Source organism: Haliotis rubra, unplaced genomic scaffold (assembly GCF_003918875.1).
Source record: "Haliotis rubra isolate DU_JTF1 unplaced genomic scaffold, ASM391887v1 Scf332, whole genome shotgun sequence".
Lineage (NCBI taxonomy): Eukaryota > Metazoa > Mollusca > Gastropoda > Lepetellida > Haliotidae > Haliotis > Haliotis rubra.
In genome coordinates, this window is record NW_025767005.1 from 872,046 (window position 1) to 899,637 (window position 27,592).

At 40.6% G+C, this 27,592-nt stretch overlaps 1 protein-coding gene and 1 long non-coding RNA gene across 2 annotated transcripts; one reads left to right on the forward strand and one right to left on the reverse strand.

Moving 5' to 3' along the window:
- Nucleotides 1–1,610: 1,610 nt before the first annotated feature.
- LOC124284282 lies at nucleotides 1,611–23,437 on the reverse strand. Its single transcript, XR_006900519.1, has 4 exons — nucleotides 23,428–23,437; nucleotides 21,765–21,770; nucleotides 10,963–10,973; nucleotides 1,611–1,684 (listed from the first exon to the last, which is right to left on the reverse strand). It is a non-coding gene; the product is annotated as an uncharacterized LOC124284282 (long non-coding RNA).
- Nucleotides 12,506–27,081, forward strand: LOC124284276. Its single transcript, XM_046720353.1, has 3 exons — nucleotides 12,506–12,851; nucleotides 22,752–22,955; nucleotides 26,704–27,081. The coding sequence occupies exons 1-3, from the start codon at nucleotides 12,758–12,760 to the stop codon at nucleotides 26,901–26,903; spliced, it is 498 nt and encodes a 165-aa protein (XP_046576309.1). The 5' UTR covers nucleotides 12,506–12,757; the 3' UTR covers nucleotides 26,904–27,081.
- The last annotated feature ends 511 nt before the right edge of the window (nucleotides 27,082–27,592 follow it).

Consider the following 27,592-nt stretch of genomic DNA (forward strand, 5'->3'; position numbering starts at 1 on the left):
GGTAGCTTAAAATCACTGGTCCGTGTGTTGTACTGGAAACACCATTCTCATCAGACTTTTTAGTCAGTACAGGCTCCCGTAGAACAACTTCTGCAGTCGCTTCATTCTGGGTCATAATAGTAGCTAGAATGCCTTTTACATTTTCTCCATATTTTCTGACATTTCTTTTTGTTTCTTTTGCTATGGTTATTTTTTCTTTTTCAGCTCTAAACAGTGTACTGGTCTGCTTATAATACTTATAACACATTCCAATTCTTTCCTATTCCATTTGTTTCCCAATTCTGATTTTCCCGTTCTATGTATTCTCTTTCTTTCTCTGCTTGAGAATTAGCTATAATATCTGTAATAGATGACCACAATTAAAGCAATAATGTATAGATTCCATCATTTAACATAATACCACTTTCCAAACAATCCCAAATAAAGTAATGTAATTTACGTTACTAGTTAATATTAGACTTCATAAATGCTTTATTATGAATCGCATGCAATAACATCACTACTTTGAAGAGTATCCCAATAGCCATTTGTTTCAGGATAAAACATGCATGTTTTTAAGTATTATCATCATTGTGTGCAGTTTCACAAGTATCATATGAAGAACTACATCAATAAATAATCAAACACTGAAATTAGTTCTGTTTACATCTTTAAATTTAAATCTCCACGATCCAATCACAGGTTTACTGCTTTATCACTTGATAGGAAACCATATGTTTCAATATTCAGCTTACTTTATACACCTGTGCTTTATACAGAAAAGATTAATGTAGAGGCAATGAAAAGTAATTTACGTCACACTTCTTGTAATTTACGTTACAGGGCCATGCATGGAAGGCAAAGAATGGTTTTCATAAATCATGTCTGAATTATGAAAGTATTTAAACTGATTAATCAATATGTTATCGTAATGTTGCAGAAATATAACTCGGACTTATTATACAGCATGTGTCAAAACAGTACAGTCATCCTTATCATTGAAAAACACTTATTCTACTTCAGGATGAATCAGGAAACTCCGGTTCATCAAAGTTCACATTCGAATGACGTGCTGAAATGACCACTGCTTCCAACGTGTGATTGCATAGGGTATTTGTGGTGCACTTTTGCACTTACAAGGGATTTCTGAACATCTACTAAACGTAAATTACAAAACGTAAATTACATCCTTACATTAAATGTCCAGGATGAGGGACACATTACTCCGTGTTGGTGATTTAATGTTTGGAAACATACACGGTTATGCTATCCATGTAAATGGATTAGGGCCAGCATCGATTCCTATGAGACTTATTTTACTGTGACCGTCACGTAGAATTACATCCTTAAAAAATCGTTCCAATAACTGAAGATAAAATGGATTAGTTCGTTCTATTAATTTTACTTGTTGATCAGTTGACATTTGTTTGAAAGCAATATTGTGTTCAGCATAGAATACAACCCATTTTACTTGCTAAACTTGTTTATATGTAGTAAATGTTATGTACATCAGTTACCATAACGTAAATTACGTTACTTCTACCGACAAAATTAAAACAAAAAAATATCTTTTTGTTTCTTTCTCATTCTTGATTTTTATGTTCTTAAATATAAAAGCACACTTTGAAATTTCATTATTTTGGTTTATTACGTTGACTTGTAAGTAATTAGTATTATCTAGAAGAGAATCATTGACGGCAATATGCTTTGCCGACAGCAAGAAAATCACAACCAACTGTAAAGAAACAGTCAGTTTCAATTATTTTCTCAAATGTTTGTGAGTATTGTAGTTTACCAAAAATTTCTATTACATCTGACTATTGAATACTGTCGATTTCATAGGAAAAACGGTTTCACGGTATGGATAGCGGGGCCTGTAACTAGTCCGACAGCATTTGTACAACTTAACTGAGAATGACTGTGTAAATACAACCTTAAACTACTACACCGCCAATGTCAAGGATAATCTTTATTAGCACTATCAGCAGTATCAGCACTATGAGGAATCTTCAATTCCACCTTTTGGAATTTTTTTTAAACCTTTCCTTCCTTGAGCAAAGAAAATATATCTCCTTTCCGCTTTCCACATGCTTCCTTTTCCTCCTTGGCATTTAGATAAGGACAAACTTTAGGGGGTAAACAACTTCTTTATTCAGGCGATGTAACGCTTCGATACATATCCTAGTATCGTTGTCAAGCATGTTTGAGTATTACCACGATACAAGAATCTGTACCGAACGTCGCATCACCTCCATAATTTTGTCCTTATCTGACTCTCCAACAATTCACCATGCAACTCAAAGACGTTATCATTGGCATTTGGGACGAACTCGGCTGTTAAGGCAGCACTCAACAAAATATCTGAATCAACTTCGCAGCCCATTCTCCGTAAACCGTAATAAGATCTTCAATCTAATTTGGGACATTAATTGGTTTATGATTTCACACTAGGCATCGTGACACGCCCTTGAAGACATGTGGAGTCAAAAGTCCGTTCACAAATTCGTATCTGTCCACCATTGGGGTTGATGCAGGCTTGACAATGACGGCGCATAGATGACACAACGTGATTGAAGAAAGCTTGGGGAATATTTATCCATGTCTGAGTTGAGGTGAAATTGGGTTTAACGTCGTACTTGAGAATATTTCGCTCATATGACGACGTGCATGCATGTGTATGTGTGGCTGCTTGTACTAGCCCAGACTTAAGCTGGTTTTATAGTGTTAGCCCACTGAGATACCATGCCGCAGTGAAGCAGGAATACCCCTCTCAGACACATTATACTGACTCCGAGCCGACCACTGCGGCGCAGGATCGCTACATCCGGGTACATCACCGGCGTCATCGAACAGCTACGGCGACCAGTACCGCTCGACAAATACCCGGAATGAGGAGGCTTTCTGCACAGACCGTCAGGAACAGGTTGGGAGAGGCTGGTTTACGTGCTAGAAGACCCTATTTTGGCCCTGTGCTTCGACAACAACATCGTCGACATCGAGTTTAATGGTGCAACAACGTTCAGGCCTGGAACCTACTGAATTGGCGTAGAATCTGGTTCAGTGATGAATCACGATTTCTATTAGAACGACGGGATGGAAGAATGCGGGTGTACAGCCGTGGACGTGAACGTTTCGCCGACGCTTGCGTTCCCCAGGTGGACAGATTCGGCCGCGGCAGTGTTATGATGTGGGGAGCGATCACCTGCCGTAGGAGAAGTGATTTGGTGATGATCCCAGGGCAACCCGACAGCTCAACGGTACTGTGACGAAATCCTACGCCCACACCTCCTTCCAATTATTGATCGCCAGAGGGAGTTGTTTCAACAGGACAACGCCAGGCCCCACACAGCACGTCACACTAGAGACTTCCTCCAGAACCACAACATCAATGTGCTCCCCTGGCCCTCAAGATCACCGGACTTAAACCCGATCGAACATCTGTGGAATGCCCTAGACAGACGGGTGCGACGCCGTAACCCTCAGGCCCAGACACTTCAGCAACTCGCACAGGCACTACATGCAGAGTGGGCTGAGGTTGGGCAACACGAGGTTCTGAGACTTATTCGGTCGATGCCGAGGCGATGCCGTGCAGTTCTGGATGCCCACGGTGGTCACACCAGGTATTGAGTCGTAGCGCCACCACACGTCTCCAAGTGACACTCAAACTGACTTTCCTCGAGTTGGTGCCAAAGACGGATAAGTCTACATTCCCAGTGTGCAATTTCGCTATATTTCATTGACTCATAAAGCCTACAAGATTTTTCAAAATAAACATAAAAATACAGTTGAAATTCGTATATGCGTTTCTTTTTGGGGAGAGTATGTTACTGTGTGAACCTACTTGATGTGATTCAAACATATATACTTCCCTGTCTCCAGTGGCTGTTCGAATGGTTTAGGTACAATGCCACGAACTAACAAGAAAGCGGACGAATGTCATGCTCTGTTTGCAATTAACATCAACATATGGTGTCTTCCCGGGAAGGCGACATTTGGTATAATTACAGTGAAATTCCTTTGATGTTTCGCCGAGGTAGACTCATGTTGTTTTAATGGATTAATGAGGTCGGTTATACTATAAACTGAACTGCATAACGAGATCGGTGTTCATTTACATGATATCAACTCACATAGTAATATGAACATGATATCAACTTACTGGTTGTTGATTTCCACTGATACCAACTCACTGCTTATTGATTGACATTGATTGATTTCAACTCACGACTTTATATACTCATTAGATATGTTGTCTACACCACAAGCTTTATTGTTATGTAACTTGCTTGCAGCTGAGTCGATTTCGTCTTCAGTTATGTCACAATCAAGTTCTACATAGCAGGCAAATCACTCACATCCAAGCTAACATTGTCATCAAACTCACACTCATTCAACTCTTTAGAATATTCATATAACTTATTTACATCAATTGAGGGCTTTTCGGGCTCATTGTTAAAATATTTTATCTTCTTTTTCGCCATCTGCTGACATTAACGCATTGCAGTGGCAGATGATTCTGATGCTGATTCAACGCTTGATTGCCAAGTGAATGAATGAGTGAGTGAGTTAAGATTTAGAGTCACATCGGCAATATTGCAGCCATATCGTGACTATAACAATATATACTTTAATAATAAAGAAACGTTATTTTGTAAAATCTGTCAACAAAGGACAGTAAAACAACTAGACTATCACAGATAGAAAGTTAAAACTAGCATGTAAGCATTAAAACATTTATTACAATACAGTACAATACAATATAAAAACCTGGCTATAGATCACCAACAACTGAAGGTAGATCACCTTGATTGCCAAGATGAGCCTGGCATATGTTATCAAGGCGAAGGATTGCTAAACTAGGTGGTTCACACATTGGTGTTTGCTAACATGCCCTTTGTGGTAACACGTAGGTCCTGACGCTCTCTGACTAAACCGTCACTATGAGTTATACCTAATAACCAACACCTAAAGCATGTTTTATCGTGTGAGGCGTGGCTACACAAGGTACTAATGGGGTCGTCAGTGCTGGTTCATACAGCCACAAGGATCGTTATGTGAAAACTGAGACAATCAAATGGGTGGCGAAGTCATGCGGACCAAACGATTTGGCATTGCTGTCATTCGCGTTTTTTTTCTGAAATCGTCTCATATAGCAGTGAATTGTAACAGAAATTTCAGTATGGTTTTGACTAAGCAGATTTATAACAGTGAATTTGATTTTCAAAACATATACAGGAGGGTGGGGTAGACTAGAGGTTAAAGCTACCGATCACGCCGAGGACCACTTGGATACAATGTGTGGAGCCCATTTCTGGTGTTCCCCAACATATTATTGCTGGAATAATGCTAAACGTGGCGTAAAACAAAATTCCCTCTTTCACTCACTCAAAGTATATACGACAACATAGAGTGTTTTCGTACATCCATTAAGTATGGGATTCTTGAATAATATTTTTATATGTTTGGAGTCACATTTATTACAACCCTCACAATACGTCCACTCAAAAGGGGAATCTTAGTATTACTAACAATTAGTAACCACTACCTGACATTGTCACACACACGAACACATCCCCCACACACACACGTGTGTGTGTGTGTGTATCAATGTGGCTGTCCCAGAGTTACTTCCCTTAGACCGTTGACAAAGTGAACAACGTCCGATAGAATAAATAATGATTAAGTAAGGGAAGTAACTCTGGGACAGCCACATTGATAGAAATTCACTTGTCCATGGTCTAAGGGAAACAACTCTGAGACAACTGCATCGATGGAAATCCAGGCCGCTGATTGGCTGGAGAGTGTCCCCGCCATGTTCGCTTTTGGACGAATAAACTAGTGATCACTTGTCTTGACATTTTTCTCCTATGTTCCAGGTTATTATGACTTTATTGTATCCACTGTAATGTATATTTTCAAGCCACATGTTGATGAACACAAATGTATGTAAGTTATGTAACCTGGAACTGTGTTTACTGTAAATTAAGCGATTTTGCTATAACGCTGTCTCGATGTGGTTTTTCCCGCCAGTGGCAAAAAAAGGCTGTTTCAGTAAATATTTGGTGTTAGAGTGTGTATAGCATCAGTATATCACTGTAAATGTATTTTAACAATGTATTTTTACTTTTCCTGAATTGTTATGGACATGATTTTGACAATTTGGCGTAACCTGAATAAGCTAGGAAATGAAGCATTCGTAAAACCTCTTTACCATGCATCTTATGCATCAAAGGGAGATAATCGGTGTATGAATGAATATGGTTACAGTATTGCTCAGAAGGCTCAAAACTCGTTTCTGACAGTAGAATAACAATTGTTTTGAGTCTAATTATGAAAACATGCTACCATTCAGTAAAGAATTTAGGGTTCATTATTATATTTTGATTGTCTTTTGTACAAATCAACACTTATTGCGAACCATTGATAAACTGAATGTAAAACTGAATTTCTCTTGTAGAAATATTTATGTTGTAAATATTTCCTTCATTATACTACAAGTACAGAATTATTCCAATGGTGTTGGCTTATTAATATCATTATTCTAGAACAAGGACACATTGTCACTGCTAAGTAATTCCAAGCCCTGACCCAGGTTTACATATGTGTGAACTTTATTAATATATAATCCGTTGCGCACGTGTCCAAGGACATGTACATGTATGTAGTTTTGCATTATGATTTTCGAGGAGTGTCCCCGCCAAGTTCGATTTGGGAAGAATAAACTAGTGATCACTTGTCTTGAATTTTCCTCCTATATTCCAAGGTGGGTCACACGTGCAGATGAGGAATGACACCATGACCGCTATTGTAGCCAAAAGAAAGAAGTTGATCCCAAGGCTGACAAAATCAAAAGATGCTCATCGTTTGCTGATAGCAACTTTGTCACACAAAATCAGAAAAGAAGGGAAGCTTTCAAGCCAGGCTTGACTGGGCCATACACAAGACTGTGCCAACCAAATGCTGTCGTTACTACAGCAAACTTGTTTGGGGATGAGTTAGGTAAGAAAATAAGGGACATTACTGACTCCAAACTCTTAACGAGTAAACTCTAAGGTGAGAGGAACAAACTCCAAGGTGGGAAACATCGCCGTTTCGCTCCATACCATCGGCCCAATCAGCAGTCCAGCACTCCCTATGCACCGCGAGGGGGGAAAGCGAACAGAGGTTATGGACAGAGGCGCAACAATGGCTCCGGTCATCATGTTTCTCAGGAGAAGTCTACCGCCCCCCTTCTTACCCAAACGCTGGAGAAATCAAGGCGGGTACAGAAGATAGACTGTAGTACCACATGGCCTAACAGTCAGTCTCAACAAGCATACCAGGTGAGAAAGACAGTAACAAACGTTCCTGATAAGTTCAAAGCTGGTGAAACAAAACGGTGCTCAGCAAACTGAAGAGCTCTGACTAGTGATCAGTGGGTTTTGACCTCTGTAGATGGCGTCAAATTTGAATTTCTTGAGTTCCCTCAAACAAACATTTGTGCCACAATCTATTATCTTTAATGAGGATGAGTTTTCAAAAATGGATTTGGAAGTCAGACATCTGTTAGATAAGGAGGTGATTGACAGATGTGAATATTCATGTGGTGAATATGTGTCAAAACATCTGTGGATCTAAGAAAGACAATTCACTAAGGTTGATTTTGAATCAAAAGAAACAATTTCCATTTTAAGATGGACACTTTCAAGACAGCTTTGTACCTGGTTTACAAAAACTGTTACTTTGTATCAGTAAACTTAAAAGATGCATATTTCACAATCACAGTTTGTGAAAATGATCGCAAGGACCTGCTATTTTACTGGAAAGGTGAACTTTTACAGTTTACATGTCTCCCCAATGGTATCACCTCAGCACTGAGAATATTCATAAAATTGCAACACCAGTGTTTTCAACTTTAAGACAACAGGGATGTTCTAACTCGGCTTACACAGATGATTCTATTCTGTTGGTGAAGATAAGGCTCATTGTGCTGAAAATGTTATGGCAACTGTAGCACTGTTGGACAGTTTAGAGTTTACCATACACCCAACAAAGTCAGTGCTGTCACCAAGTCAGGAGATAGCCAACTTATATTAGGATTTGTTATAAACAGTTGTTCTATGACTGTCAGCCTTACAAAAGACAAAAGATTTCAGTGCTTGTAGAGACTTAATAACATCAGAGACTGTCAGTATCAGAGACTTCGCTGGTGTGATTGGTGAACTCATTACTATGCATGTGGACATGGAGTCCAATATGCACCTATATACTATAAATGTTTAGAGATTTTCAAAAACCAGGCACTTAAAAATGTGGGAATTTTGATACTAGAGTCAGATTAGTTCAGCACCGTGTAAATGATCTCAATTGGTTGACTGAGACATTGACAAATTTGCCAAACCAATCGAAATTTCTAAACCAGATCGTGTAATTAAGCCTGATGCATCAAAGAAAGGGGTTAGGGGACTAAACCCGCACTGGGGGACTATAGTCCGTTGAAGATTGTGAACAACATATCAGTGTGCTGGAATTAAAAGCAGCATGGTTTTCTCTTCAGTCCTTAGCAGATAAGTGCGGACACGTGCATATTAGACTACTGATGGATAACACTACGGCAGTGGCCAATGTTAACAACATGGGTGGTATGCAATTAACTTGTAACAATATTGCAAGAGACATGTAGTTATGGTCCATGAGTAAAATCTGGTTATCGGCAGCCCATGTGCCTAATGTTGAAGCTGACTGGTATTCACGCAACTTTTCAGACCAAAACGAGTGGAAATTAGACCCGAACATGTTTGACAAGCTATGATAGCTTTGGTACTCCATCTAGGGACTTATTTGCTTCGCGTCTCAATAACCAGCTTGACGGCTGTGTCGTGGCACTCAGACCCCTATGCAGAAGCCGTCGATGCATTCACACTGTTTTGGGGTGACTCTTATTATGACTATGTCCCTTCAGTCTGATTGGCAGAGTATTACACAAGATTCAGGCGGAGCAAACAGACATGCTGATGGTCGTTCCTCTGTGGTGACGCAGTGCTGGTTCACCGGACTAATAGAGCTATCAGCAGACTGTCCAAGATTGTTGCCGATATAAAAACACGCTCCTAACACTACAGAACAACCAACAAGCAGTTCACCCTCTATATCCAAAACTGAGGTTAGCAGCTGTCAAGCTGTCAGGAAAGGCCTCGAAAGTGAAGGAGTATCGAAACCAGTTGAGGACATCCTGTTCTCATCATGGAGAGATGGTACCCACAAACAGAATGGGACGTATTTCTCGAAATGGATGTGGTTTTGTGCTCAGAGAGATCTTAATTCAGCTATCAGGCGCGGTGGGGTAGCCTAGTGGTTAAAGCGTTGGCTCGTCTCGCCGAGGACCCGAGTTCGAATCCCCACATGGGTACAATGTGTGAAGCCCATTTCTGGTGTCCCCCGCCATGATGTTGCTGGAATATTGCTAAAAGCGGCGTAAAACCAAAATTCAGTCAGTCAGTCAGTCAGTATTCAGCTATCAACAGTGCGTGGTCACCCTTGTCCTCTGCAGTGATCATAGGGAACAAACCTGTGGGTCAACATCCCAGGGTTGTGAGATTTATGGGAGGTGTATTCAATCTCAGACCAGCCTTGCCAAGATACAGTGTTACCTGGGGTTGTGACTACGGTGCTCAATTACCTGCACCACATGGGGACTTCCTTGGTTCTTAAAGGTACAACTTTGAAGTTGGTATCTTTATAATTGTTGCTCACTGCACAGAGGGTGCATTCCTTGCACCTCATAGACCTTAGAAATGTAGATGTTAGTGATAGTGTAGTGAAAATTTGATTTGGTGATTTATTCAAGCAACCCAGGCCCCAATATCATCAAAGGGAGCTAATTCCTCTAGTTTTAGTGACCCTGCTCTGTGTGTTGTGAAAACCATGAGAACTTACCTTGAAATCACCAAGACTGTTCGAAATAATGAAACAGCTCTGTTTATAGCTCCACAAAAGCCTCATAAACGAGTAAGCAAGAGTACTTTGGCTGGGTGGTTCACACTTGTGTTGACAGAGGCTGGTATTAACATGAACATCTTTAAGCCTCACAGTGTACGTTCAGCTGTAACAAGTGCAGGTTTTCACAGCAAGGTGCCACTGCACACAATACTGAGAACAGCAGGGTGGAAAAGAGACTGTGCTTTTCGGAGGTTTTACCAGAAATCAGTATCAGATGAGACACTTTTCAGTGAATCTATCTCAAACTCTTTTGAAGATTCTACTTTCATTGGAAAATGTACTACGTACTCTAAAAGTCACACGTGATCCCGTTTCACGGAAAAGTGAGGTGGAATTATAAAGTTAAACAAGACTTCCCTGTAAATTGAAGTTTGACTTAAATTCCACCGAGGTATGGCGTAGGGATTACGTGCCCACCACACCCACCAATGGTTTCTTAAACTTAACACATGTTCAACTTAAAGACTGATGGCTATCCACATGCGCACATCTCACGTAATCCCTACCTAAGGGCGGTGGGGTAGCCTAGTGGTTAAAGCGTTGGCTCGTCACGCCGAAGACCCGGGTTCGATTCCTCACATGGGCACAATGTGTGAAGCCCATTTCTGGTGTCCCCCGCCGTGATATTGCTGGAATATTGCTAAAAGCGGCATAAAACTAAACTCAGTCAGTCAGTCAGCCCTACCTCATAGCTGGGTGGAATTTAAGTCAAACTTCAACTTACAGGTAAGTCTAACTTTATAATTCATCTGCTGAAACAGTCAGAATGTACTCCTAAACGTTGTGTTCCTTATAATTTAAGAAGTTGACGTCCATAAAACAAATTAAGGATGAAAAACAAGATCCAAATTATGTTTTGTACGGTCAACTCTTGTCTTCAAGAAGTGCCAGTCCATGCTTTGATTAAAATTAAGTGGTAGAATGTTAAACTGAATTTTTAAATCCACGGTGGTCCTTGAATAATTCTTTGATTGACTAAAAAACCATGGCAATTTCATTTTGAACCCTTTGAAGCTCTGCAATAACCTAGGTAATTTCTTGATCTGCTACTGAAACATTTCTTTCAACTGGTATTACTTGTGTTAATAATATAACGGTAAGACTACAGAATACCGGATTCATCCCGCCATCTTCGAAAGCACGCGAGTTTACTTAGGGTTAGGGTAAGGTTTAGGGTTAGGTTTAGGGTAAGGGTTAGCGTTAGGGTTAGGGTGACGTGACACTAAACAATATGGCTAGTAGGTATCCGGTATTCTGTAGGTGTACCAATATAACATACCGATGTAATTATGGAGGGAAATATCTGTAATAAATAATTTGACCAAGACTGTAAAATCGAATAGATCAGTACATTTTGCTCACCCGAGACCACGCTTCTGGACGTCAGATGACGTCGGTTATGCCATGGAAAAAGAGAAAAGAAAATATCGGTTTGTCCTCACTTTGGCCCAAACTTATAAGTAAGTAAGTTCAAATTTAACGTCACATCGGCAATGTTTTAGCCATATCGTGACGAGAACAAATTTGACGTTTATAAAGAATATGTATATATTATGTGGTGGCGCGTGGTCCTGTGCACAGATCTCAGGTCACAAATCAGTTGAAGTTTAGCAACGTCGAGCTCGGACAATTCTTGGATTGGTGACCGTGTTTGGCAGCCTGACTCCTGAGAGTTTCTAGGACTTCAGTCCTGCCCCACAACGAAGCACATGTGATGCATGTGGTCTCACCTTAGGCAATGAGTTTGTTCAAATTGCCTCTGTTCACACAGCAGAAAATGGGTACCCAGTGGGATGTGGGATAAAGTCATGTGACTATAACCTTCTATCGCCTAACAGGCAGCTTGGGTTATCAGGGGTATGACTAAGTATTACCGTCAGCTCTCGTAAATCCGACAATCACGTTAATCCGACGAAAAATTGTTGTATTATTATTATTTTATCATTATTATTATTGTTATATTATTATTACATGTATTATTATAAAACATGTAGTCACAGGACCCCAACCTTATGAAGTACAGCTCACTCATGTATGTCTGGCAAAGGTATTTGGAATTTTCACTTAAAGTGAACTTTGTTTTGGTAGTGTGTGATCACGTGGTTGTCCCAAAGGATGAAGTACTTGTACACTTCTGGTTTTACAAACTAGGGGCGGTGGTGTAGCCTTGTGGTTAAAGCGTTCGCTTGGGTTCGATTCCCCATATGGGTACAATGAGCCCATTTCCGGTGTACCCCGCCGTGATATTGCTGAAAGCGGCGTAAAAGGTATACTCACTCACTTACTCTTTTAATAACTGTTTGCTACACAATGGGTTCCAATGAAGATGCCGCTTTGATAAGACAGGCGTTCTGTTCCTAGGTATTCCAGGGTCAATTGCTACAACCTGAAATCGATTTGCCTACCGGTCCGGCAACAGCACGTGAGCTAATAACTGAACTTGTTTGTTTCATACAACGGTATGTACACGTATATTGACCCCGCCGATAATTGATAGATAGTATACTACGCCCTTAATCATTTACTCAAACTGCGTCAATATTTGTATCCAGTCCATGAGACACAAACGTCAACGTAGACACCGCAGTTGACGTCAAGGAGGAAGGATGAAAGTGGTGTACATGCTGGTCCTCCTTTCCCTCGGTATCTTTCCAAAAGGAGCTTCTTATATCGTATACCAATTTGAGAGACTCGTTCCTCTGGATAACTCCCGACTTGAGGAACTTGTAGGTAAAGTGAAAAGTCTGAGAAATTAGAGGACTGTGTACGTATCTGCGTGCGAGATGATGTCTGCGTTGCCATGTCGTACAGTGGGACCAAGTGCTCCATCTACAGATCGTCTGTGTCAAGATCCGGAACGTCAACAGGCACCATTACATTCTTGAAGCATGGAGGTGAGAAGGATGAATAATCTCTAATGAAGTCGAGTAGATGACATCATCGATGTCTTAGAGTAAATTACGATTATAACGAATTTGTATATAACGAACTGACAGATGTAACGAACTCCATTTTCCCCGTATAACAACGGTTATAACGAAGTAAATTAGTAGTGCCTTGAGGTTCGATATAACCGTTGTTTACTGAATTTGATCGCAATTGCTTTATCTCCCTTGCTGTGGGGCCTCAGATGTTACCTCACGAAATACCTCTCTATTATAGTTGAAACAAAAGAACAGGGTCATGATACCATAAGTATCACCCCAAATAGGTCACAATCCGATACGCATCACCACAAATTGGTCACTATCCTATACGTATCGCCACAAATAGGTCACTATACGATACGTATGACCATACATGGTTCATGATATAATGCGTATCGCGATACGCACATGTACGTCCGATTGTGTACAGACTATGGTGGCTCATTCGGGCCATCGCTTTATCGCCCTGAAGAAATCTAGGCGATATCGCGACAAAGCGATAGTACGACACGATATTGGGATATGGCCTCACGATATAGCGATATTGCGATATAGCCAACAACGAAATAGCGATATCACGACACGACATGACGATAACAAGACACGATATAGCGATAACGCATATTAAAGACATTTTCAATGACTAAGAGGTACTCTCATTTGCAGAACTTAAAACAAAATTTGATATTAAGGGTTCAGTACTTGACATAACTCGTGTCATCGTCAGTATTCCCCCAAAATGGAAAGAAGTCATTCAAACTGCTGGACACCCAAACTTAACAAAGGTATCGATAAGTTCCCCTTGGAATGATCTTATTAAACCTACTAAAGGATCTAGATCAGTTTACGATAGTTTCATATCGAAATCCAATTTTCCAAACGCGATAAATGGGAAAGTGAAGTAAACGATCATATCGATTTTAAGACCATATTTGTGCAATATAGACTAACCATTAAAGACCCAAAGCTTTTGGATTTTCAATACAAATTTATTCATAGAGTTATTTATATATTAAAATGAAACTAGTTGATAATGACATATGTATATCATGTGACGTAAGTGAGAATATTTATCATGTATATATTGAAAGTCCCACCATTAGATTATTCTGGAAAGAATTCACCGGTTTTGTTAATTGTGTCCATTACAGAGCATTCGTACTCTCAGTTCAAGATATACTATTTTGTGCCAATAGCGACCCCTTGCTCAACCATATGATCATACTAGCCAAGCGCCACATTTTTGTCAGGAATATCAAGGGTGTGAAACCAAGTTTCACCAAATATAAAGGGTTATTAACAGATGTATATGACATTGAGAAATATATTGCCAGAAACAATTTCAATATGAGTTTATTTGAGAGAAAATGGATAAGGCTCCAAAATGTTCTGTGATTATGACAATGAAATAGTTCTACTCAAGTGTATCTGCGTTTGTTCCAGTTTTACATATTTATTTCCCAGTGAAATTGAAACAAAGTGACATGCCATTTCTCATAATATGTCATTACAAAACTATGTCCACGGATTGTTTCATACAAAGCGTATCCAAGTGAAGTGAATAAAAAAATGTCAAAAAATAGTATGTGAGATAAACGCATTCGTAAAACCGTCCATTCTACTGAAATAGCTCATCCAAAATCACAATGAGAGATGGACATATTCCAAACTGTGACACTTGTCCATGTCAAGATCCTGGGAATTCTGTAGGCTATAAGAGTTCATCAGAATAGATTTGGGCTCTTACGGTGCCTGATCGATCTGCCTAATCTTATGGGAAAACGATCTCTGAAGGGTCTACTTTTAAGAATGGTGGTTGCTTATCAAGAAAGGAAAATATCATTATAAACGAAAGGTTCTAGAATACTTTTCTTCTTCTATCTATAAATAAGTAAACAATACATTGCTCACCAAAATAATTTCAGTAGGTACAGTGGAAGCTGTATAATCCGACACTCACTGGGACCGGGGGAAAATGTCGGATTATACAGCGTATCGGATAATTCACTGTCTCGTTGCTTGAATACTTTTCAAACAGTACCATACATTGTAACTGGCTTCATGAAATTAATGTTTGATAGCTATTTACTTGGTGAATAAAGGGAACAAACAACATCAGTATTTACATACACATGTATCATTGGCATTTATTCTCTTCAGTACAATATACATACATGGACATGTACATACCATGCTGACTACCCAATCACGATCATATTCACATTTTCATGAAAAAGTCCTCCATTGTAGCCATTGGCAGGTTGATTGGCTATTTTAGTCTAATATGGGGAGAGGATGTCGGATTGTATAGCGTGAGAGTGTCATTGTTACCAGAAAATGGTGTCGGAATTCTGAATGTACAGATGTCAGATAATTAGATATCAATATGATGATAATATAGAAGAACGCTGCCGGGGCCCAAATATGTCGGAATACACAGATTGTCGGATAATTCAGAGTCCACTGTATAGTAAATTAATCTCAGAGTTTTTGACAGTTATCGTTGGCAATTTGGCGGGATGTAGGTTTTAAAGGGGTGTATAGTTACGTTCGTGTATTCCTGAGTTAAGTCACCCGTGTAGGTCCGGGATAGAATTGATCTTCAGTAACCCAATCTTGTCGTAAGAGGCGACTAACGGGATCGGGTGGTCAGGCTCGCTGGCTTGGGTGACACATGTCATCGGTTCCCAATTGCGCAGATCGATGCTCATGCTGTTGATCACTGGATTGTCTGGTCCAGACTTGATTATTTACAGACCGCCACCATATAGCTGGAATAGTGCTGAGTGCGACGTAAAACAAAACTCATTCACTAAGTTAAGTAAAAGTAGTATATCTAAATCTTTACAGTGCAGTTAAAAGCAAAGCCATGTGTAGGCCAGCAGCAAATGGCCGGTTGGCCACGGAAGCTTAATATTGTGGATGAGGTACTGGGTACTGCAGACTGACCATACATGTACTGTACATACGATACAAAGATGACTGAAAGTGAGAATATATGTAGAATTCTGGTTTTCAACGGGACTGGACCCTCATAAAACGGCAAGGCAGGTGGACTGATGATCCCCTCTGAGATGCTATCTGTGCGTTGCTATACTATCATGTAATTGTATATTTGACACCGAATAAAGTGTTGTGGACCCGCTGAGGAACTTCTGTGATTAAGGAGACAGATAGCCCAACTAAACAGCCCGGGATACAATGTTACACATGATTGGATTAAAGTATTTGATTTCAAAAGTAGGTCCAATTCATTTATTTTTATCAGATTTGTGGAGGCAAGAGCATTAGGATTTTACTGGAAAAATACATGTACTGTCATCTTTTATATCAGTTCAGACTGCACATACTGCAATTTTGAAATATATACCCCAATGTATTAGGCGCGTTCGCAGCACATGAACCTGCGACCCACTGCATTTTATAGATTGGGTGAAGCACGTGCTTTACATGTGCATTCTATACTAGGCACATAAAGAAACTGTGCATACAAAAATTTAAAATGTAAATTTATCAAACCTATGTACACACAGAAGGATTTAAACTCAGAGATTAGTGACATATATCCAACATGCATGCACGTGGGTTCGTCCTTGAGACGTGCAATACGTTGTTGCGCGTGCATTCCGGGAAAGAGAAACAGACTGACTGACTGACTGAGTTTAGTTTTACGTCACTTTTAGCAATATTCGAGCAATATCACGGCGGGGGACACCAGAAATGGGCTTAACACATTGTGCCCATGTGGGGAATCGAACCCGGGTCTTCGGCGTGACGAAAGAGAAACAGAGCAAATGAATGCCACACAATACTGTCACTTTGGAAAGCTCAACCCCTGCCCTTGCGATCGTTAAAAAAATTAAACGGCTATTGAAACGCATAGCATGCCAAGGCTCACGTCTGCACAACGTTATGAAGCCATTGGGATGGTCCGTGGGGGAATGTCTCAACGACAAGTGGCTGCACATTTCCACTGCCACCGGAACACCATTTCTGCACTGGTGAGACGCTACCGGAACACACATGACGTCATCGATCGGCCACGTTCTGGACGTCCACGTGTAACAACGCCAAGACAGGACAGATGGATAAAGGTGACCCATCTTCGCCACAGGTTTCAGACTGCAGTGATGACTGCCCAAACCATCCCAGGACTTCGCCGTATCCACCCCAACACAGTTCGACAACGTTTACGTCATCACGGGATCAGACCACGACGTCCCGCCTTACGGCCTATCCTGACACAACGTCATCGACAAGCTCGCCGAATGTGGTGCCGAAATCATGTCCGCAGACCCTTGTTTTGGTGGAGAAATGTTGTTTTTACAGATGAGTCCAGGTTTAACATTTCCCATAGTGATGGACGTCAACGTGCCTATAGACGCGTGGGAGAACGTTATGCACAGACATGTGTCTTGGAGAGGATTCGCTTTGGTGGTGGTTCCGTGATGATTTGGGGTGGAATAACAGCACGCCAAAGAACTCCTTTGGTGATTGTTCAGGGCAACTTAACTGGTGTGGGCTACAGGGATTAGATTCTACGACCTGTGGCAATTCCTTGGCCCTGGGTTAACCTTCCAACAGGACAATGCCCGCCCTCATACGGCAAGGGTTGCAACACCACAACGTTGACTTACTGCCTTGGCCTGCAAATTCACCGGATCTCTCCCCGATAGAGCATGTTTTGGACGAGATGGATCGACGTCTACGCCGTCTTCCTCATCCGCCAGATAACGTCCTTGACCTTGCAACCGAACTTGAGAGAATCTGGCGTGACATCCCACAAGCCTTCCTTGCACGTTTGATAGGCTCTATGCGTCGTCCATGCACTGCTGTTCTCAATGCCGATGGTTGACATACCCGTTATTGAGCTTGTGACATGGTCGTTTGACCCCTGTCCCGCTTGTGGACTCGTGACGTCATTGTGATTGACTTTTCAAATGAAATTCTCCCGACTTGTTATGGTATCATGATCCCTCCATCAAAGTTTATATGTACCTTTGACATTGTTATCTTTCTTATCAACTGGGATAATCTTTTGACAATGCACAGTTTCTTTATGTGGCTAGTATAGTATGATCGCCTGTTTGAGATAAAAGTTTTAAAATTGCCCTTAGTTTCAGGTTGTGCTTAATTAACGCTCATGTGTATATTTAGTTACAACACGTATACACGATACAGATGTTGATCATGCGTTTAACATGGGCCTTAAAAGACATGTACATCTCAAAACGGCATGGCAGTTTACCCAATTTACCCACTTTGTTTTAAAAAAGTAGAACTTATCTTTCACAAAGCAAGAGTAACACTTTGTAGCTCATACGATGGTTTTAAAGATAAGACAATGGTAAATTTGTACAATAACGAACTTTTACTTCGTGTTGTATGTATTAAGATTGAATATAATCAGCCAAATGATATGCTAGTAATGACAATTTAAAGAAAACCGGTCAATAAGACAAACATTTTTACATTAAGTGTAATTTTCAACACTTATGGATGGAACAGTGATTCCATTGGCCGACGTTGTTCCATTGTGCTTAATGTAGTGGTGATGTGACGCCAAAGTTGAACAGTTGCTATAAGAGATCTAGTCTTAAATAATAATAACCACTCCACCTTTTGGTACTTCGTCGATCATGTTTGTTCTCTCTCTATGTATTATTCGGTTGTTGCTGCATTTTGATGATTCAGACGATGAGTTACACAATAGCACCATATTCATGATGAGCATGCATAGAAGATTACTATTGCATAAAATCCATTTGCATACACGAATATTTTCATTACGTGAAATCCCTAGAAAGTTTCTGCTTTCTCACTTAAACTAATACGATACTAATTCAAATACAACATGGACGCATCACACAAATACACATAAGTACATACCACATACACACAAACTCATATAAAGATGAATATATTGCTTTATCGCCATATCGCTGTATCGCTGTTTCGCCATGTCGCTTAACCATTTCGCATTATCGCTTTATCGCAGTATCGCTATATTGTCATATGGTTATGTCGCACTATCGCCGTGTCGCCTGTTTATATCGCATTATCGCCGTATCGCTATATCGCTATATCGCTGTTTCGCCATTTCGTGTCGTGTAATCGCCATTTCGGGTCGTGTTATCGCCATTTCCTGTCGTGTTATCGCCATGTCGTGTCGTGTTATCGCAATGTCGTGTCTTGCTATCGCCATATCGTGTCTTGCTATCGCCATATCGTGTCGTGTTATCGCTATTTCGTTTTTGGCTATATCGCAATATCGCTATATCGTGTCTCCATATCGCAATATCGTGTCGTGCTATCGCTTTGTCGCAATATCGCCTAGATTTTTCAGGGCGATAAAGCAATGGCCCGAATGAGCCACCATAGCAGACAGTTTGACGAGAAACACTTCAGAGAAGGTTTAAAAGGAAACTCCAGCAGTCGAAACATGTTCGTAACGGCCATCAGTATGCCATTAAAACGCTACTAACGGCACATTTTCCAATATTAGACTGACAAAAAAACGCTGGATGGTCTTTAGTAGATTTGAAAGTAATTTGTTTTTGCAAAAGTAGCCTTGCATTGAAACAGAAAAATAACAAAAACAGAATCGTATCGTCGCATGAAAACTAACGATTCATCGATAGTCCGAAACTCCTCAGACCCACATCTCTAAGGAATGTTAAGGTTGTGGATGTTACAACCGGTAGAGCAGAACAATATGTCACTCTTCTCGAAAACACATGGGTCCTTATTCTCGAAACATTCGTAGCCCTAAGAATTCCTAACTTTAGTCGTAGCCAATGTGTTAAGAATGGGCTTAAGAAGTTCGCTAGGCTACGAACGTTTCGAGAATAGCTCGCCTGATCTCATCTTATTTTTCCGCATTTCCGTCACCACTGTTTCCTTCACACTAATGGGATCTGTAACGGTGGATGATCTATACTGTTTATCATCTGGGGTGGAGGTTTTACAGTCCCCATGTCTGCTTGACATAAACTGGCTGATGATCCGACAAAGAATCAACTATAATATCTTGTGTCACGTCTATGGATGCTTATCTGAAGATACCCAATGGTACTTGTATATGTTGATCGCAGAATACAAACCAGCAAGGTTTAAACACACCCTGTAAAATGTTCCGCCTGAGAATACCGAATACGTGCAAACACCTTGTTGCGGGTACAGCAACATGGAGTGATCTTGGACAAAGTACTGTGACTATGTGTCCCAGTCCACCCAGCTGTGAATGGGTACCTCACCAGGATGAGAAAGCCACAATAACTCGGTGCACCTAGTGGCTGCAAGAGTTGTATGATCCCCAGGGGGGTTGAGATTGACATCCAATGATCGACGGAAAAATACCAGCGCTTTGAGCATGCACTAGTTGCGTGGATATGTGCGCTATATAAATATCCTATGAATGAATAATGCAGGAACAGAGTGGAACAATCTCATCTTGGGTCTTTGTCCCCACCATTCGCTTTATTCAGATCTCAGCTCAAGATCTGTCTTTTTCCAAACTGCCTTTCAAATCTGACTTTCCATCTCAACTACTTTGCTCTCGTAGAGCGTGAACTTAGTATGGCTTAAAGCACTTTATACATTGACTTTTATGTTTTACGTATGTAAATAAAATGCAGCGGAGAGAGGCTGGATGGTTCTGGCACCCCTCTACACGCAGCTTAGACAGGGAATGGGACGTCTCCCAGGAAGAACTGCCTAGTCGATCCCACCAAAAACCTTCCGGAGAATATGAAGGGCTGTGCTCCCGGTGGTGAACCCGGGTACTCTCTTGATCTGTGCCAATATATCAGGAGGTACCAAACCATGGGCACCGAGAACAATGGGGCGTCTGACAACAGTGTACTTGGGATGTAAGCGAGACATTTCAAAGGCGATGTCCGCATGTTTAGAATGCTTTTCCTGAATCTTGCTGTATATGGGCCTATTCCAAAGAAGTTTAAAGGCATGATTTTCCAAGACGCCCTGGCCATGGATGGACATCGGAGTCAAAGCCATAGGCATGGCGATAGTAAGCATAACAAGCCATGCCATCATGTCGTTTAAAATATTCTATTTGTACCAAGGAAGGGGATCCATTGATAAACTGTTGGACAGTCATTAAATTCATTTCACAATCGACATTTGATGTAAACATATTCTTTAAGAATGACATTTTGGCGATTTTGAAGTGACTGGTCTTGGGCAGCAAACAGAACGCCATCTGTTTCCCTTTTAGTCCCCTGTTTCCCTTTTAGCCCCCTGTTTCACTTTTAGTCCCCTGTTTCACTTTTAGCCCTCTGTTTCACTTTTAGTCCCCTGTTTCGATTTTAGAACTCTGTTTCACTTTTAGCCCCCTTGTTTCGCTTTTAGTCCCCTGTTTCACTTTTAGCCCTCTGTTTCGCTTCTAGCCCTCTGTTTCACTTTTAGCCCTCTGTTTCACTTTTAGCCCTCTGTTTGTTTCCACCTGTTTCACTTTTTAGCCCTCTTTGTTTCACTTTTTAGTCCCCTGTTTCACTTTTTTAGCCCCTTTGTTTCTTGCTTTCAGCCCCTCTGTTTCACTTTTTAGCTGTTTGTTTCACTTTTTTAGCCCTCTGTTTCACTTTTAGCCCTCTGTTTCACTTTTAGCACTCTGTTTCACTTTTAGCCCTCTGTTTCACTTTTAGCCCTCTGTTTCACTTTTTAGCACTCTGTTTCACTTTTAGTCCCCTGTTTCACTTTTTTTTAGCTTGTAGCCCCTGAGCAACTCTTAGCCCCTCTGTTTCACTCCTTTTAGCACTCTGTTTAGCCCTCTTTTTCACTTTTAGCACTCTGTTTCACTCTTTTAGTTTGCCTTTTAGCCCTCTTTTCTGTTCTCCCACTGTTTTTAGCCCCTGTTTCCACTTTTAGCTCCTCTGTTTACTTTTAGCCCTGTTTCCTTTTAGCCCTCTGTTTTTCAGCCCTCTAATTCTCCTTTTAGCCCTCTGCTCTGTCTCACTTTTAGCCCTCTGTTTCACTTTTAGCCCCTCACTGTTTCACTTTTAGCCCCTCACTTTGTTTCTTCACTTTTTTTAGCCCTCTGTTTCACTTTTAGCCCTCTGTTTCACTTTTAGCCCTCAGTTTCCTTTTTGCCCCTGTTTCACTTTTTAGCCCCCCTCTGTTTCAACTTTAGCCCCTGTTTCACTCTTTTAGCCCTCTGTTTCTTCCTCTTTTTAGCCCCTGTTTCACTTTAGCCCCCTGTTCCCACTTTTGTTTCACTTTTAGCCCTCTGTTTCCACTCACTTTTTAGCCCCCTGTTTCACTTTTTAGCCCTCTGTTTCCACTTCTTTTAGCCCTCTGTTTCACTCCCCTTTTTAGCCCCTGTTTCACTTTTAGCCCCCTGTTTCACTTCTTTAGCCCCCTGTTTCACTTTTAGCCCTCTGTTTTTTAGCCCTAGCCCACTTTCTGTAGCCCCTGTTCATTTTAACTTTAGCCCTCTGTTTCACTCTTTAGCCCCTGTTTCACTTTTAGCCCTCTGTTTCTTTTAGCCCCTGTTCTTTTTAGTTCCCCTGTTTCACTTTTAGCCCTTTTTCTTTTTAGCCCTCTGTTTGGCTTTTGCCCCCTCAGCTGTTTTAGTCAGCCCCTGTTTCACTTTTAGCCCTTGCACCTCTGTTAGCCAGCCCCCACTTTTAGCCTCTGTTTCACTTTTAGCCCTCTGTTTCACTTTTAGCCCTCTGCTTCACTTTTAGCACTCTGTTTCACTTTTAGCCCTCTGTTTCACTTTTAGCCCTCTGTTTCACTTTTAGCCCTCTGTTTCACTTTTAGCCCTCTGCTTCACTTTTAGCCCTCTGTTTCATTTTTAGCCCCCTGTTTCTCTTTTATAACATTTAAATTCACGTATCTCTGTTTCAGCCCTACCAACGCCTGACCCTTGCCCCGTGTCTGAAGGCTACACCTCTGTTCTATCCCCCCGCATGTGTTACAGACTTCACACGAAACGGAAGACATCGCCACAGACTCACAACCTATGTGAAAAAGAGGGCGGTAGACTGATGATCCTTAACACAGATGAGAAATATGACCACATGGCTGCTTACACCAAAAGGATCGATTCACGTACGTAATGCCTAACGATTTGCAAATACTTATTACTTCTTGTCTCTGTACCTGTATGGAGCTACAGGAACACTTCTCTGTGAGAACTGTATTGTGAAACTGGGCATATACAGGACTTTTACACGAAACCTTAATGGTGCCACTTTGGTAACATAAATCACTTTATAATACGAACGGTCTCCTTATTTCAAATGTCTGTTTATTTCTTTTGCCTATATATGTTAGGAAATGTGCCATCATTGTGTTGTGATTTCAATTCAAACTTTCTAATGTTATCTAGATACTTTGATTACTTTTTTGAAAATTTTGTTCACGTGACTGCGATTCTTTCTCGTTAATTCAAACATTTTCTCGTTATTTCAATATTCTTCCTGTATTTTCCCTTTGCTCGGACTTTTTGTTTCAAATTATGGAAATTACGCATATGTAAACGAAGTAACGAGACGAAAATCGAAATTAAATAATCAAATACATAGTTGAAATTACGAAATCCCGTTATTCGCCTCTTACGACAAGCATGAGTTGCTGAAGGCCAATTCTAATCCATATCTTCACGGATAACATTTATACATAATGTCACATTAAAAATGTTGGTAATGAATATAATTCAAATACACATATTATAACGATGCTCGTTAACTGCATTGCAAATTTAAAAAAACAACCAAACATGTTGAAATTATGTTGAACTCAACAAACCTTCAACAACGAGGAGAGTTCTATGGATTTACAACTTCTTTAATGTAATATGAACATAATACAAAATTGTAAATCCACGGAACTTTCCTTGTTGTTCATCACACCAACTTTAAATGCCACTCAAAAAAGTTATCCACAAACCTTCCACCAACAGTGAGTGAGTGAGTTAAAATGTATCGTCACATCGGCAACATTTCAGCCATATCATGACGAGAACAATCAATTGTTATGCATAGTAATTAATGGTAAATTGTAAAAACCTGTGGCCAAAGAATAGTAAAATAACTAAATTATCACAGATTCGAATTTAAAACTAGTAATTAAATCTAAAACAGTTTAACTATAGATGACAATACCAGGTAAAAACAGGCTATAATTGCCAACAACTGAAGGTAGATCACCATACTAGGGACCATGGGGACTTACAGTACAGTTGCCTCCTGCATGGATCCTAGCTGCATTTACACTATCCCTTCAGTTATTAGCAATTTTAGATAATCTACCCTCAAATTAAATGAACATACATTCTACGATTTACAAAGGGGATAGTTTAAATTTACTTTGAATGTTTTGGGACTTCTGTATCCTCTCAGGAGGACAATCATTTTACAGTACTTTAACCCCCCTTGAGGATACAGCCACTAATAATCTGAGATATTAATTCAAACTTTCAATCATAAAATATTGTCTATTTACAAATCAGTTAACAAATCTATTTACAAATCTTATTAAAAATACAATAATTAAATGAGAACTTATATTATTAAAAAGATCCGTCATGTTTCGTGATTTGAAATAAATCTCCTTGGTGATGCCTTCGACCAACATAGACCAATGGTAGTACATACAATCACCCATGAAGAGCTAATCAAGCTATAGACTTTATCTTTTAGCCCCCATCAGCCTGTTTTTACCGTGTTACTACTTAATCCCTCCTACTTAATCATCATCACCATCATCATCATTATCATCATCATCGTTGCAGTCACACTGAGCTTGAAAACGGTGTAAAATCTACACCGAAACGTCCCTTTATGCAGTAAACAAGACGTTGTTATCCATAATGTCGTATGTTTTGTTCTTTAATTTCCCCAAAAATCTCTGTTCAGAAGAAACTTGTTTTTATTCCCGGGTTAGGATCTACCTACGATGTTCTTGTCTGTGCTTGACCTTCCGATGGCCCAGTCAAGCATGACGTTTCTTTGAGAAACATTTAGAAGCTTGTATAATGAAGAGGAATAGTATATTTTTTATAGACAACTTCTTCATTGCAATAGATGCGACGTTTCGGTATAGATGGTTGATAGTGTTGTTATTGCAATAGATGCGACGTTTCGGTGTAGATGGTTGATTATGGTGTTATTGCAATAGATGCGACGTTTCGGGGTAGATGGTTGATAGTGGTGTTATTGCAATAGATGCGACGTTTCGGGGTAGATGGTTGATAGTGGTGTTATTGCAATAGATGCGACGTTTCGGGGTAGATGGTTGATTATGGTGTTATTGCAATAGATGCGACGTTTCGGTGTAGATGGTTGATTATGGTGTTATTGCAATAGATGCGACGTGTAGATGGTTGATAGTGGTGTTATTGCAATAGATGCGACGTTTCCGGGTAGATGGTTGATAGTGGTGTTATTGCAATAGATGCGACGTTTCGGGTAGATGGTTGATAGTGGTGTTATTGCAATAGATGCGACGTTTCGGTGTAGATGGTTGATAGTGGTGTTATTGAAATAGATGCGACGTTTCGGTGTAGATGGTTGATAGTGGTGTTATTGCAATAGATGCGACGTTTCGGTGTAGATGGTTGATAGTGGTGTTATTGCAATAGATGCGACGCTCGGTGTAGATGGTTGATTATGGTGTTATTGCAATAGATGCGACGTTTCGGGGTAGATGGTTGATTATGGTGTTATTGCAATAGATGCGACGTTTCGGTGTAGATGGTTGATTATGGTGTTATTGCAATAGATGCGACGTTTCGGGGTAGATGGTTGATTATGGTGTTATTGCAATAGATGCGACGTGTCGTTGTAGATTGTTGATTATGGTGTTATTGCAATAGATGCGACGTTTCGGTGTAGATGGTTGACTATGGTGTTATTGCAATAGATGCGACGTTTCGGGGTAGATGGTTGATAGTGGTGTTATTACAATAGATGCGATGTTTCGGTGTAGATGGTTGATAGTGGTGTTATTACAATAGATGCGACGTTTCGGGTAGATGGTTGATTATGGTGTTATTGCAATAGATGCGACGTTTCGGTGTAGATGGTTGATAGTGGTGTTATTGCAATAGATGCGACGTTCTGGGGCAGATGGTTGATAGTGGTGTTATTGCAATAGATGCGACGTTTCGGTGTAGATGGTTGATAGTGGTGTTACTGCAATAGATGCGACGTTTCGGTGTAGATGGTTGATAGTGGTGTTATTGAAATAGATGCGACGTTTCGGTGTAGATGGTTGATTATGGTGTTATTGCAATAGATGCGACGTTTCGGTGTAGATGGCTGATAGTGGTATTATTGCAATAGATGCGACGTTTCGTTGTAGATGGTTTATTATGGTGTTATTGCAATAGATGCGACGTTTCGGTACAGGTGCTTGATAATGGTGTTATTGCAATAGATGCGACGTTTTGGGGGTAGATGGTTGATAGTGGTGTTATTGCAATAGATGCGACGTTTCGGGGTAGATGGTTGATAGTGGTGTTATTGCAATAGATGCGACGTTTCGGGGTAGATGGTTGATAATGGTGTTATTGCAATAGATGCGACGTCTCGGTGTAGATGGTTGATTATGGTGTTATTGCAATAGATGCGACGTTTCGGTGTAGATAGTTGATTATGGTGTTATTGCAATAGATGCGACGTTTCGGTGTAGATGGTTGATAGTGGTGTTATTGCAATAGATGCGACGTTTCGGGGTAGATGCCTGATAATAGTGTTAGCATCTACACCGAGTCGTCGCATATGTTGCAGTAAAGAAGTTGTCGATTGAAAAATTATTGTTCGTCTTCATGCATGAAGTTGCTTGTATTTTGCAGGACCGTGGATTGCACTGTTTGTGAAGGGGAAAAACAATTATGAATGGTCAGACGGTTCAACGTACATTCGAAGCGGGGCTAAAAGTCTGACGAAGTTCTACATAGGCTATGGCGCCTGTGGGTTCCTATACAGAGGGGAAATTCGAAGCCGATACTGTAAGAATGGGTATGAGTACTTGTGTGAAATACTCGTCGCCTGAGACATGGAAACGGACATTGACTGTGCTGTGCTCTGCTGTGCAGTGCGGAGCTGAATTGAGCTGGACCTTGCTGTGTCGTGCTGTCTAATGCAACACTATGTCTTGTCGTATTGTGTTGTGCTGTAATCTGCAGTGCTGTGTCGGGTTAACTGACTTGAGCTGACTTGAACTGACTTGAGCTGACCTGAGATGAGCTAATCAGTGCTGATATCTGCTGTGCTGTCCCGACTTGACCTGAAGCAACTTGAGCTGACTTGAGCTGACCTGAGATGAGCAGATCAGTGCTGACACCTGCTGTACTGAGCTGAGCCGAGCTGGATTGAGCAGTGATGAGATGTGCCGTGTTGTGCTGTGCTGTGCAGTGATGTACAGGGACATATATTCTACTTCCAAACATTTTGTCTCGACATGTGTATAAAACATGATTTGTTTCAAATTCATACAACAGAGTGACTCACGTCTTGAGATTCACGTCTTGAGTAAAATGAAATTCAGCTGGACAGTTTAAGGAAACTGTAAAGATGCAGTAATACTGACACCTTATCTTGTTCGCGTCTCAAAACCATAAAAAAATTATGTTTGAGGACACCAATCTTTGGTTCAGACCCATGTTGTTGATAAATCCAATTACTATTCCAACGCTGTTCAATATGCAATTTTTCTCTCCGATTCAGTTCACGATATTAACA

Coding starts and splice junctions, on each gene's coding strand:
- LOC124284276 (XM_046720353.1), top strand. CDS start 12,758: ATGTCGTACAGTGGGACCAAGTGCTCCATCTACAGATCGTCTGTGTCA. Junction 12,852..22,751: donor TACATTCTTGAAGCATGGAG/GTGAGAAGGATG, acceptor TCTCTGTTTCAG/CCCTACCAACGCCTGACCCT. Junction 22,956..26,703: donor CACCAAAAGGATCGATTCAC/GTACGTAATGCC, acceptor TGTATTTTGCAG/GACCGTGGATTGCACTGTTT.